Source organism: Sminthopsis crassicaudata, chromosome 3 (assembly GCF_048593235.1).
Source record: "Sminthopsis crassicaudata isolate SCR6 chromosome 3, ASM4859323v1, whole genome shotgun sequence".
Classification (NCBI taxonomy): domain Eukaryota; kingdom Metazoa; phylum Chordata; class Mammalia; order Dasyuromorphia; family Dasyuridae; genus Sminthopsis; species Sminthopsis crassicaudata.
In genome coordinates, this window is record NC_133619.1 from 603,270,964 (window position 1) to 603,284,608 (window position 13,645).

The 13,645-nt window shown below is 49.5% G+C and overlaps 1 protein-coding gene across 1 annotated transcript; it reads right to left on the minus strand.

Annotated features, from left to right (window-relative positions):
- Positions 1 to 9,315: 9,315 nt before the first annotated feature.
- On the minus strand, positions 9,316 to 11,263 carry GPR3 (G protein-coupled receptor 3). The gene is given in 3 exon segments (XM_074297626.1): positions 9,316 to 9,419; positions 9,421 to 10,382; positions 11,100 to 11,263. Coding segments are annotated over 2 exon segments (975 nt in total). The 5' UTR covers positions 10,375 to 10,382; positions 11,100 to 11,263; the 3' UTR covers positions 9,316 to 9,398.
- Between the last annotated feature and the right edge of the window lie 2,382 nt (positions 11,264 to 13,645).

The window sequence follows — 13,645 nt, forward strand, 5'->3', positions numbered from 1 at the left end:
ACCACTCTGAGATACCACTACACACCTGTCAGATTGGCTAAGATGACAGGAACAAATAATGATGAATGTTGGAGGGGATGTGGGGAAATTGGGACACTAATACATTGCTGGTGGAGTTGCAAAAGAATCCAGCCATTCTGGAGAGCAATCTGGAATTATGCCCCAAAAGTTATCAAACTGTGCATACCCTTTGACCCAGCAGCGCTACTACTGGGATTATACCCCAAGGAACTACTAAAGAGCGGAAAGAGACCTATATATGCCAAAATGTTTGTGGCAGCTCTTTTTGTTGTAGCTAGAAACTGGAAGATGGAATGGATGTCCATCAGTTGGAGAATGGTTGGGTAAATTGTGGTATATGAAGGTTATGGAATATTATTGCTCGGTAAGAAATGACCAGCAGGAGGAATACAGAGAGGCCTGGAGAGACTTAAATCAACTGATGCTGAGTGAAATGAGCAGAACCAGAAGATCACTGTACACTTCAACAACAATACTGTATGAAGATGTATTCTGATGGAAGTGGAAATCTTCAACATAAAGAAGATCCAACTCACTTCCAGTTGATCAATGATGGACAGAGGTAGCTACACCCAGAGAAGAAACACTGGGAAGTGAATGTAAATTGTTAGCACTAATATCTGTCTGCCCAGGTTGCATGTACCTTCGGATTCTAATGTTTATTGTGCAACAAGAAAATGATATTCACACACATGTATTGTACCTAGACTATATTGTAACACATGTAAAATGTATGGGATTGCCTGTCATCGGGGGGAGGGAATAGAGGGAGGGGAGGTAATTTGGAAAAATGAATACAAGGGATAATATTATAAAAAATATATATATATATAATAAAAAAAAAAAAGAAATGATCAACAGGATGATTTCAAGAAGGCCTTATAAGAGACTTAAATGAAGTGATGCTAAGTGAAGTGAGTTGACCCAAGAGAACAGTGTACACAGCAACAAGAGTATGTGATGATCAATTCTGATGGACTTTTTTCATCAATGAGATGATTCAGATCAATTCCAATAAATTTGTGATAGAGAGAGCCATCTGCATTCAGAAAGAGACTGTGGGACCTGAATGTGGATCACAACTTAGTGTTTTCATTTTTATTGTTGTTGTTGTTCGTTTTTTTGTTCTTTCTCATTTTTTCCCTTTTTGATCTGATTTTCTTGTGCAGAATGGTAATTGTGAAAAAATATGTGGAAAAATAAAAAAAAGAAATATTCCTTTGGTACCTTACGTGGAGGATGGATTCAAGAAGGATCTGAGAGGGGTCTTTTATCTTCTCTTCCTCTTCCTCCTCCTCCTTCCCCCTCCTCCTCCTCCTCCTTCTTAACTGACCACAATAGTCTAGATGTGGATGGAGTATGGTGGGACAATCACCTTCCTGTTCTTGAAAGCTATGTGTGCCTTAGAATATCCCATTATTATTTTTGGTTGCCACATCACATTGCTGACTCATTTTGATCCGGGAGCCCACTAAGACTCTCAGATCTTTTCCCAGCATAACCACTGTCTAGCCAGTTTCCCCCATCTCACACTTGTGAAATAAATTTTTGCACCCAAAGAAAGAGTTTACATTTGTTGTTACTGAATCCCATGTTATTAGATTCAGCCTATTAGATTCAGTGCGGATGGAGTCCAACTCTAGCCTGTCAACAATTCTTTTGTTTTTAAATTATTTAAATTAAATATCTTTATTAAAAAATCCTACTTTCTTTTCATCTCACCTCCTCCTGCCTTATCTCCATCGGAAAAAGAAAAACAAAAGCCCTATTACAAGCTTCTATAGTTAAGTATTGATCAAGTCCCAGAAGTATATCTCAATCTACCCTCTGAGTCTATTACTTCTCTTTTAGGAGTAAAAAACCTTGTTCATCCTGAGTCCTCTGAAATCATGATTGACCATCATGCATTGCCATATTTTTTTATCCTAACTCTGGCATCCAGTCTATTAGCTCTCCCTTATCTCTTTGAGTCAATTAGGAGGCTATTGCCACTGTCTAGGCAAGAGGCCATGAGGATTTAAATGAGGTTGATGGCCAGATGTGGGGAACACAATCCATGCGTGAGAAATATGGGGGTAAATATGAAAAATGTGCTGGTCAAACGAACAAGACTTGGCAACTGACAAGATACAGAGATGAGGGAGAAAGAAGAATCAGGGATGACAATGTGAGGTTGAGAATCCCGGTGATCTGAAGCCTGGTTCATCACTTCAACAGAAATCTAGACTGACTCTTAACCCCAACCACAAAAGTGGCTGCATGTTCAATCTTGACCTTGGCCACAGCTCTGTCACCTTGGAACAATCTAAACTGATCTCAAAGCATCCTCCTAGCTTGATTGTATTCTATTGGTCCTTCTCCTCTCTGGGACTGAAGCCTCAGTCTAACTATAGTCAGGTTCCTGATCTATATGGCTTGACCTCTGGGTCAATAGGCTGACATATTTTTGGCTTCTTGAAAAAAAAAAGTCACAGAAGTGAAAACTGGCTGTGATGAACTGATGCTGAGTGAAATGAGCAGAGCCAGGATAGTATACAAAGCAACAAGACAATACAATGATCGATTCTGATGGACGAGTCCCAATGATCTTGTGATCGACACCTAGAGACAGTGGGGATTGAGTGTGGATCACAGCATAACATTCTCACTCTGTTGTTTGTTTGCATTGTGTTTTCTTTCTTATTTTTTCCCCTTCTTGATCTGATTTTTCTTGTGCAGCAAGATAACTATATTAACATGTATATATATATATGTATATATATATATATAGTATTTAATATATACTTTAACATATTTAACATGTATGGGACTACCTGCCAATGGGGAGGAGGGAGGAGGGGAAAAGGTGGAACAGAAGGTTTTCCAAGGGTCATTGTTGGAAAATTACCCATGCATATATCTTGTAAATAAAAAGCTATTTAAAAAAAAAAAAGAAAAGAAAAGAAAACTGGCTGTGAATGTTGGTTCAACTCTGGAGTTACTCAAATCTTAGCAATAAACTAACCCCTTAAAAGTAGCCTTGAGATTAAGCCCTAACTCTCGTCATAGACTGACTCTACTGATCCATCCACGTTCTTGGTTCATCCTTCGTTCTTGAGGAGAATCATGACCTTGAGGAGGGGACTCCTTGATATTCAAGTGAATTGGATTTGAGTGAGGGAGAGCTGTGCAAGGCCACCGGCCTCCAGAGCCATCTGTGTCCAGTGACCAGATGTAGATTAGGGTGAATAAAGATGGCACTGGGTGCAATAGGAGGCGTTAGTCTTTCTGAGTTCAGGTTGTTAGCAGATTTCAGTTTGACTGAGGCAACACCCATTCAGAGATAGGCAGAGAATGGCCATCCATCCATGGACTGGCCAACTAAACTGTCAATGGACTGATCCCCAAGGCTGGCCACAGCCAAACCCTGTCCCAATACTGGTCTGGGACTGAGTTCTATCCAAGCTGCCCCCTAGATATTGGCTCCCTAAAACAGTCCCACCATCCTCTGCCCTGGCTGGACTTCATCTGAAGTATTGAGTTCAGTTCTAAGAACTATAGTTTAAACAATTTAAAGATGAGTAGTGGGTGTACAGAGGAAGGCAGATTAGGAAAGGAACTTGAATTCATGCCATATGAAGGCTGGTTAAATAATAAAAACAGCTAAGTATATTGTACTTAAACACTTACAGATATTATTTCATTTGAGCTTCACAATAACCCTGAGAGGTGAGTGTTCTTATTGTTCCCATTTTACCATTGAAGAAACTGAGGCAAACAGGGTTAAGTGATTTGTCTGGGGTCACACAGCTGTCAGGATTTGAACTCCAGGCTTCCTGGCTCCAGGTGCTCTATCCACCGAGCCAGGTTGGAGAAACTAGGGCCTTAGTGGAAGGGGAAGGGAAGTGGGGGCTGTGGCAGCTATATTCAAGCAATATTACATTCTACTTGGGCTACTGTGTAGAAGGATCAGGCTTGCTCTGTTTTACCCAAGAGCAGTGGGTGAGAGTATCGGAAGTCAGGTTTAAGCTCAGGTCTCCCATGATTGATCCTTGGAGCCAAACTGCCATTTTCCCCCTTTCTCAATTTGGAGCTCATTGGAGGGGGGAACTTGAACCCAAGCCTGAGCATCGCAAAGTGTAAGCTTGATGCCAGGAAACAAACTAACTATCGGTGCTGTGGAGAAGTAAGATGGGCTGCCTCAAGAGGCAGGAGGCTACCCATCCTTGGGGGTCTCCAAAGTAGGGGGCTCGCTGGAGAAGTGGGAGGCTCCCTCTGCCTCCCAGGGCTGGACTGACCACTTGTTAGGGATGCTCTCCTGGGGATTCCTTTCACGTGTGTGCTAGCCTGGATGGCTGCAGAGGAACTTTGCACTTTTCAAATTTGCTGATTTGCAGACTAAAGTCAACGTCAGGCGCCCATAGGGTCTTCCTCCTGATGGGGCCACAAGCTGTCAATGAAGCCTGACTCAGGGCTGAGTTCATGTATTTCCCTAAAATTGGGCAGAGATTCACCTCCGACCTCAGCCACCTCTAGAGCCTGCTGACCATAGAGAGCCATTATCTTGATCATTGATCGATTCCCACCCCTCAAAAAAAACCCAAATACTTGATCACAGATTGACAGATGCACCCAAAGGTTGGTGGCAGACTAAGTCTCTGTGCCCAGCCACAAATAGAGTCATACCCCATCCCAGAGTGGCTAAAAATTAAACCCCAGCCCCCTAATGCTGGTTTAAAATGTCCCCTTCTAACCAGCCCTCTCCAATCACCTCATCCCTTCACAGACTGAGCCCTTAACCTGGAGGCCAGACCAGACCTTTACGATTGGCTCTCCCCGACCCTAAATCTTGGCCAAAGTCTCAGTTATAATGTTAAAAACAGAAATTCTTACAGCACTTAGTTACGTAATCTCCTTTGAGCTTCATGGTGACCTAGTAAGGGAGCATTAGCAGCATTTTCTCAATGGAGAGTTCTCCCAGTATGTTTACTCCCTCCAATAGTGTAGATAGCCATTTGTCTATAAGTCAGGGCCTTAGATCTTCATGGGTTTTGAGCTAGTGGGGATCATTTCAGAAGAGGAAACTGAAGTCCTGACAGTACCTCAGAAATTATCTTGGAAATTGCCTGGGGTATGAGAAGGTAGATGACTTATCCAAAGTCACATGACTCATAGGACTCAATGGCAGGAACTGAATCTTGCTTTTCCCAATTTTAAATCAGCCCTGCATCCAGGACACACTGTCTCTCGGATATTATAATCCTCATTTAATAGCTGTATAAACTGAAGCTCAGATGTCTAAATGATTTGTCCAAGATCATCCCCTTGGGTCCAGAACCAGGAACACCTGAATTCAAATCCAGCTTAGACACTTCCAAGCCATGTGACTCTGCTTGCATCAGTTTCCTCATCTGTAAAATAGGTACAATAATAGCCCTTACCTCTCCCAGGGTTGTGAAAGTCAAAAGATAATCACTAAAGCATTTAGTACAGTGCCTGGCGCACAGTAGGTGGTGTTTCCTTCCTTGTAAGCTTCAGAGGCAAAATTTGGACTGAAATGTCTCAGGACACCAAATTCATGGCTCTTTCTAACCTGTCCTCTCCAGACTAACTCTGGCAACATCAGCTACCTAAAACTGTATACTAACTGGTCACTTAAATAGAGAGATTTATCAGGAACTTCCCTAGGGATTAACAAATGACTCACTCCCTGGGTCAAAGCTGACCTTTTTATTTATTTAATTATTTTAAAATTTTATTTTATTATAGCTTTTTATTTGCAAAACATATTTATGGGTAATTTTTCTTTTTTTTTATTTTTATTCATTTTTCCAAATTATCCCCTCCCTCCCTCCACTCCCTCCCCCCATGACAGGTAATCTATGGGTAATTTTTCAACATTGACCCTTGCACAACTTTCCCCTCCTTCCCCCCACCCCCTCTCCTAGATAGCAGGCAGTCCTGTACATGTTAAATATATTAAAATGTTAAATTCAATATCTATATATACATATTTATACAGTTATCTTGCCACATAAGAAAAATCTGATCAAGAAGGAAAAAAACTGGGAAAGAAAACAAAATGCAAGCAAACAACAACAGAAAGAATGAAAATGCTACAGTGTGGTTCACACTCAGTTTGCACAGTCCTCTCTCTGGGTGCTGATGGTTCTCTTCATCACAAGGTCATTGGAACTGGTCTGAATCTTCTTATTATTGAGAAGTTCCACATCCATCAGAATTGATCATCATATAATCTTGTTGTGGTGTACAATGATCTCCTGGTCCTGCTCATTTCACTCAGCATCAGTTCATGTAAGTCTCTCCAGGCCTCTCTGAAATCATCCTGCTGGTCATTTCTTACAGAACAATAATATTCCATAACATTCATATACCATAATTTATTCAGCCGTTCTCCAATTGATGGGCATCCACTCAGTTACCAGTTTCTTGCCACTAAGAAAAGGGCTGCCACAAACATTCTGGCACATACAGGTCTCTTTCCCTTCTTTAAGATCTATTTGGGATATAAGCCCAGTAGAAATACTGCTGGGTCAGAGTATATACACTGTGATGGTCCTTTGGGCATAGTTCCAGATTGCTCTCCAGAATGGTTGTATCCATTCACAACTCCACAACAATGTATCAGTGTCCCAGTTTTCCCACAGCCCCTCCAACATTCATCATTATCTATTCCTGTCATCTTAGCCAATCTGACAAGTGTGTAGTGGTATCTCAGAGTTGTTTTAATTTGCATTTCTCTGATCAATAGTGATTTGGGACACTCTTTCATATGAGTGGAAATAGTTTCAATTTCATCATCTGAAAATTATCTGTTCATATCCTTTGACCATTTATCAATTGGAGAATAGCTTGATTTATTATAAATTAGAGTCAGTTCTCTGTATATTTTGGAAATGAGGCCTTTATCAGAACCTTTGACTGTAAAAATGTTTTCCCACTTTATTGCTTCCCTTATAATCTTGTTTGCATTAGTTTTGTTTGTACAAAAACTTTTTAACTTTAAAATAATAAAAATTATCTATTTTGTGATCAATAATGATCTCTAGTTCTTCTTTGGTCATAAATTCCTTCCTCCTCCACAAATCTGAGGGGTAAACTATCCTATGTTCTTCTAATTTGTTTATAATATCATTCTTTATGTCTATATCATGAACCCATTTTGACCTTATCTTGTTGTGAGGATCAAATGAAATCTTTACAAAGCACTTAGCACAATGCCTAGTACATGTAGGCTCTTAACACATTTTTCCTTCCTTTCTCCCTTCCTTTCTTCCTTCCTCTCTTCCTCTCTCTTTCTTTCTTCCTCCCTCCCTCTCTTCCCTCCTTCCCTCTTTTCTTTCTTCCTGTGCTAGTGACATTGCTTTCATCAGAAATGATGTTGACTTGCCTATATTTACTAAGTCTGCCAGGACTCCAGATCTAATATGAACCATGGTGCCATGTTTCTCTGCTGCTCTGGACCCAGACCCCAGATCCCAGACTGAGCCCAAAGCCTGATTTATCAATTGCTAAAACCGATTGAGCTCTGAAGCATGAGGCAGACCCCAGCCCCATGGAGACCAAGCCCTTATCTTGACCCCATACAGAAACTGCCCCCACCCCCAAAGCTCAGGCTGGCCCCTGATCATCTTACAGTAGGAGCCATGGTCACAAGGAGGTCCTGGATGACCGGGCCCTATGTTCCAACTCCTTCCAAAATAGAGTTCTCCAGACCCAGGCTCCTATGAGCCTTGGGTTCCACCTGGGTACGCTAGCCAGCTGATGGGGCAGAGCTCAGGCTAGTGACGGCCTCCAAAGGTCCTGGCCTTTCCTTCCTTCCCCGTGCGGTGTTGCAGGAGGGTCTGAGCACAGCTGTTTGGGGAACAGCCCAGATGAGCAATGGAACTCAGCTGAAAATGATATCAGGGATTAGGTGTCCTCCATTACCTCCTGCAGCTGGCCCCGGCCTGGTCTTTCAGGAGGCCCCGACCGGCTCTGAACCCAACGCTCTCGAGCTCTATCTCTGGATCCCCATCTTTCCCTCTATTGAACCATCCCCTCTCAGCCTTCCATCAATTCTGTCAATTCTCTTTTCGCCCCCCCTCCATGGCAGACAGACACAAACTCAAGCACTTCTTATCACAAAATTATGTTTTTATTTAGAATCTGGATCAGGAAAAAAGTATAGGAGATGGGGGAAGGGAGTGTGGCATTGGGAAGGGGGTACTGTACCCAAGGTGAGAGGGGCTCCAAGGAGTGGGGACGGAGCATCCCATGGCCAACCTTCCCCTAGTGGTGGGCTTCCTGGCACAAAGACATGATTGTGACCCTGCACGAGGAGTGGGGTGTCCAGTTGCCCACTGTGGATGTGGAAGAGAGAAGAAATTGGGGGGGGGGGAAGGAGAGGGAAAAAGACGCCCACTTCAAGCCATGGCACTGCAGTCTGCAGTTCCCACTGGTAACCACCAGAGGACAGCACAGCTCCAAAGAAGGCTGGAGCCAAGGAAACTTGTCCAGAATTCTCCATTCCTTGGGAGGATGGCTTAAAAAAATAAACCCCTAGAAGCTGGTGTGTTCCCTCCGCCCCTGTAGACCCCCAGGGGTTGAGGATGAGAGGTCAGGGGTGAAGGGTGGAGGCCAGGGGCTCTGGTGTCTCATATCTTTGTTTTAAAAAAACAAAACTAACAAAATAAATGGTTTCTCTCCCTCCCCCCTCCCCCTTCCAAAGAACAAAGGTATGTGGGTGACAGGGATTGGTTTGCAAGGTCAAGGTCCCTTCCCTCTACCCCTCCCCCCAATAAATAGATACACCAACACAAATAAATAAATAAATAAATAAATATTTAGATAAATAAATAAATAGGGTCTTTTGTATGTGTATATACATAAATCTCTTCTCTTTCTCATTCTCTCTCTCTCTCCCTCTCTCTGTCTCTGTGTCTCTGTGTCTCTCTCTCTCTCTCTCTCTCTCTCTCTCTCTCCGTCTCTGTCTCTCTCTCTGTCTCTGTCTGTCTGTCTGTCTGTCTGTCTGTCTGTCTGTCTGTCTGTCTGTCTCTCTCTCTCTCTCTCTCTCTCTCTCTCTCTCTCTCTCCAGGTGGCCCAGTGGCCCAGGGTTCCCTGGTCCATCACACACAAAACTCACTGGCTTTTTAGCCAAGCCACAGGAAATAAGGTGGGGAGAGGGACAGACCCTTCAAGACCCGGCATTGCCAAAGACCCCTGGGGGAGCCTGGGGGTCCGGGCAGGGACGGGACTGGGAGAGAAGGAGCCCTCCCAATCAGACAAAGCGTTCCAAAGCAGCACAATGCTGTGCCTGGGGAGGGGGGCAGGAGGGGAGACGGAGGCGGACAGAACTGACACCACTCCGCAGGGACAGCGCTGGGAGGGGACCCCGGCTAGACGTCGCTGGGCGAGCGGGGAGCGGAAGGGGGCCTTGGCGGAGGAGCAGCAGCAGCAGACGGCCCACAGCACTTTCTGGATGTCGTGATTTCGGAAGGCGTAGATGACGGGGTTGAAGAGGGAGTTGGAGGTGGCCGGGAGCAAGGTGAGATAGGTGTAGAGCAGGGGCGAGTGCGAGTCGCCCAACAGGCAGTAGACGGCGAAGGGGAGCCAGCAGGCGGCGAAGGCCCCCAGCACCACGGCCAGGGTGGCGATGCCTTTGCGCGTGGCCACGTAGTGGGAGGCGGGCAGCAGGTGCCGCTGGAGCGCGATCTGCTGGGCATGGCGGCACACGATGCGGCAGATCTGGGCGTACAGCTGCAGCATCACGCCGAACACCATGAAGAAGACCACGGCCAGCACCACCAGGTGGTTCTTGGTCAGGGGGCTGACGACGCCGCAGGAGGCCGGCTCATCCAGGCAGTTCCAGGCCAGCACGGGGAGGAGGCCCAGGCCCAGGGCGCCCCCCCACACCAGCACCAGCATGGCATAGGTCCTGGTCACCGTGGTCTCGGAGTAGTAGGTGAGCGCGTTGTAGAGGGACAGGTAGCGGTCCACGGTGATGGCCAGCAGGCTGTAGATGCTGGCGGTGAAGGCGGTGACCAGGACGCCCACCAGGACCAGGCTCAGCACGGGGGAACCGATGCAGTACCTGGAGGCGAAGTGCAGGATGAGCCCGAGGCCGGCCAGCAGGTCTGCGGAGGCCAGGCTGCCGATGAGCAGGAACATGGGGGCCCGGAAGGCCGGCGTGCCCACGATGATGGCCACGACCACCGCGTTCTCGCAGAACGCCAGCGTCCCGGAGATGCACAGCGCCACGTCCCAGGCCGTGGGGAGGGGCAGGGGGGAGGCGGGGCCGGGGTCCCGGGGGGACTCCCCGCCGCTCTCGTTCCCGGACGCCAGCCAGTCCAGGGGGCCCCCTGCCCCCTGCATCGTGGGACCTGCGGAAGGAAGGCGAGTGAGATCCCGGAGGTCCCGTCTCAAGGGCTGGCCTTGTAATACTCCTACTACACCGGGGTGCTGCGTGGGGGAGGGGCTTGTGCAAACCTTCCCCAATCTTGGGGACCCCAGGTCACCCCTTCCCTTCCCTTCGTGTAACCCTGGCCGGGGTTCCCCACACGCTGCTCCCCTCAGGTGAGTCCCTTACAAAACCGGGTCTAACCCCCAGCCTGTCCGAGGAAGAAAAGGGGGGTTCCCTGCCGCTCCGGTCATCTTAAGGAGCCGAGATGCTGGCGGAGTCTAAGAAGTTCAGGAGGTGGCGTCCCCTCCCCCGACTCGCTCACAGCCCCCCCTCCCCAGGCTGAAGGTGCCACAGACCGGGCTGTTCTCCCACCCGGACACCGTGTTCTAGGTCCCGGCCCCGACCTCCGCGCCCCGAACCAGGACCCCGGCCCCGTCCCCACAAGCCCGCCGCCCCCCCCCCCCCAGCGAGCCCCTCGCGCACCGCCCGGGACGCTTCCCGGGGCGGCCGGACACCTGGGTCCCGCCCCGGAGCCCGTGCCCCCCGGCCCGCCGCGCAGGTCCGCCCGGGTCGTGCAGGGACCCAGCCCGCCCCCTTCGCTGCGGGACCCCCCAGCTCTGGCTCACCCAGGCCGGGCACCCCCGGCTCCCGCAGCGCTACATACCGGACCCGGGTCCCGGACGGGGCCGTCACTCACCAGTCCCGGGGTCCGGGGCTGCGGCTGGAGCCGGGGCTGGGCCGAGGCCGCGCTCCCGGGCCGGGGACGTCCGGTGCGGCAGCAGCAGAGATCGGGGGTCCCAGCCGTCGCGGGGCCGCCGTGGTCTGTGCCTGGGTCACTGAAGCCCCCGCCTAGCGGAGCGGCGTGACTCACCCGCGCCGAGCCCCGCCCTGAGCCGCCTGCTCTCTGACGTCAGCGGCCCGGCCCGGCCAATGGGCTTCGCGGGAAGCAGCGCAGCGCGCGCCGCGCGGCATGATAATGAGGCCTCGCGCTGGCGGCTCCCCATTCATAAAAAGCGCCCGGCCCCGCCTCCTCCCGCTCCGTCCTTGAGGCAGCGCCCTCTGCGGGCCGGGCCTGGCGGGCGGGGCTAGGGGGGAGCTGGGGGGTGGGGGGGCGCGGAGAGGACGCGCGCGCGTAGGCGAGACCGTGACGGGGATGGGGATGATGCAGGTGAAGCAGGGAGAGGGAGGGGGCGCGAGGCGTGTGACAGCGACGGTGGCGGGGACCGGGTGACGCGTCTGGGTGACGCCGATGCGGACTCTGGGACCCGGTGACGGGGATGGGAATTGGGAGAGGCGGAGGGGACGGGGCCGGGGTCATGGAACGGGGGATGTCTGCTCTGGAAGGGTCTAGAACGTGCTCTGTGAGAGCGCCGGGAGTCCGAGCTGGAGGTGACCTTAGAACAGAGAATGTCAAACCTGGCAGGGACTGAGAGCTGGGAGGCTCTTACACCCAGTGTGTGTGTGGGCCCTTAGAACCCGGATGTCAGGGAGGGGGCCTTTAGAACCCGGATGTCAGGGAGGGGGCTCAGAGAACCCTGAATGTCAGCGAGGGGCCCTTAAACCCGGATGTCAGGGAGGGGGTGTAGAGAACCCTGAATGTCAGGGAGGGGGCCCTTAGAACCTGGATGTCAGGGAGGGGGCCCTTAGAACCAGGATGTCAGGGAGGGGGCCCTTAGAACTAGGATGTCAGGGAGGGGGTGTGGAGAACTCCAAATGTCAGGGAGGGGGCCCTTAGAACCCGGATGTCAGGGAGGGCGCCCTTAAACCGGGATGTCAGGGAGGGCACCCTTAAACCGGGATGTCAGGGAGGGGGCCCTTAGAACCAGGATGTCAGGGAGGGGGTGTAGAGAACCCTGAATGTTAGGGAGGGGGCCCTTAGAACCGGGATGTCAGGGAGGGGGCCCTTAGAACCAGGATGTCAGGGAGGGGGCCCTTAGAACCAGGATGTCAGGGAGGGCGCCCTTAGAACCTGGATGTCAGGGAGGGGGCCCTTAGAACCAGGATGTCAGGGAGGGGGCCCTTAAACCCGGATGTCAGGGAGGGGGCCCTTAGAACCAGGATGTCAGGGAGGGGGCCCTTAGAACCCGGATGTCAGGGAGGGGGCCCTTAGAACTAGGATGTCAGGGAGGGGGCCCTTAGAACCTGGATGTCAGGGAGGGCGCCCTTAAACCCGGATGTCAGGGAGGGGGTGTAGAGAACCCTGAATGTCAGGGAGGGGGCCCTTAGAACCTGGATGTCAGGGAGGGCGCCCTTAAACCCGGATGTCAGGGAGGGGGCCCTTAGAACCAGGATGTCAGGGAGGGGGCCCTTAGAACCCGGATGTCAGGGAGGGGGCCCTTAGAACTAGGATGTCAGGGAGGGGGTGTGGAGAACTCCAAATGTCAGGGAGGGGGCTCGGAGAACCCTGAATGTCAGGGAGGGGGCCCTTAGAACACAGAATGTCAAGGAAGAGAACCCTAGAACAGAGAGAATGTCAAGGAGAAGAGGGCCCTGGGGAAGGGCTGGGAAGAACTTTACAAGGAGAAATGTCAGAGCTGGAAGTGATCTCCGAACTGAGAATGTTAGAAGTGGAAGGACCTTAGAACACAGGATGTCAGAGCTGGGAGAACCTTAGAACATAAATTTACAGCATAGATAGTCAGAGGTGGAAAGACCCTTGGGACATAGAATGGCATCTGTTCCAATCCTCTAGATCTCCCAAGCTCAGGCCATGATGTTGTGAGATGACAGCATTAGATGATGCTAAAGGGAAGAGTGAAATAAGAAATGGGGAAGATTCACAGAGAAATCTCCCCTCCTCTCCCTGACTTGGGTTTGGGCAAGCGGAGGTGGGCTCACCAATCTTGGTAATTATTGACCATAATTGACTGTAGAATGAATCTCATGGGTCACTCATCCAGTCTCCTCATTTTTTTTTCAGGATGAGGAAAAAGAAATAATAATAATTGACATTTACAATGGGCCTTAAGATTCACCACCCATTTCCCACACATCCTCTTGTTTCCTAGAACATCCTTGAGAGGGAAGTAGAACAGGTCGAATTTCCCCATTTTATAGAAGACAAGTCTGAGTCTCAGAGAAGGGAAGGTATTACCTAAGTCACTGAGTAAGTGAAAAATCCAGGTCCTGGAACAGATATATAGGGAGCATTAGGAGGTCAGTGGGGCATAGTGGAAAACCTAGTTTTAAATCTTGATGGTTCCTCACTAACCTTCACGGTATTCAGTTTCCTTTTCAATAAAA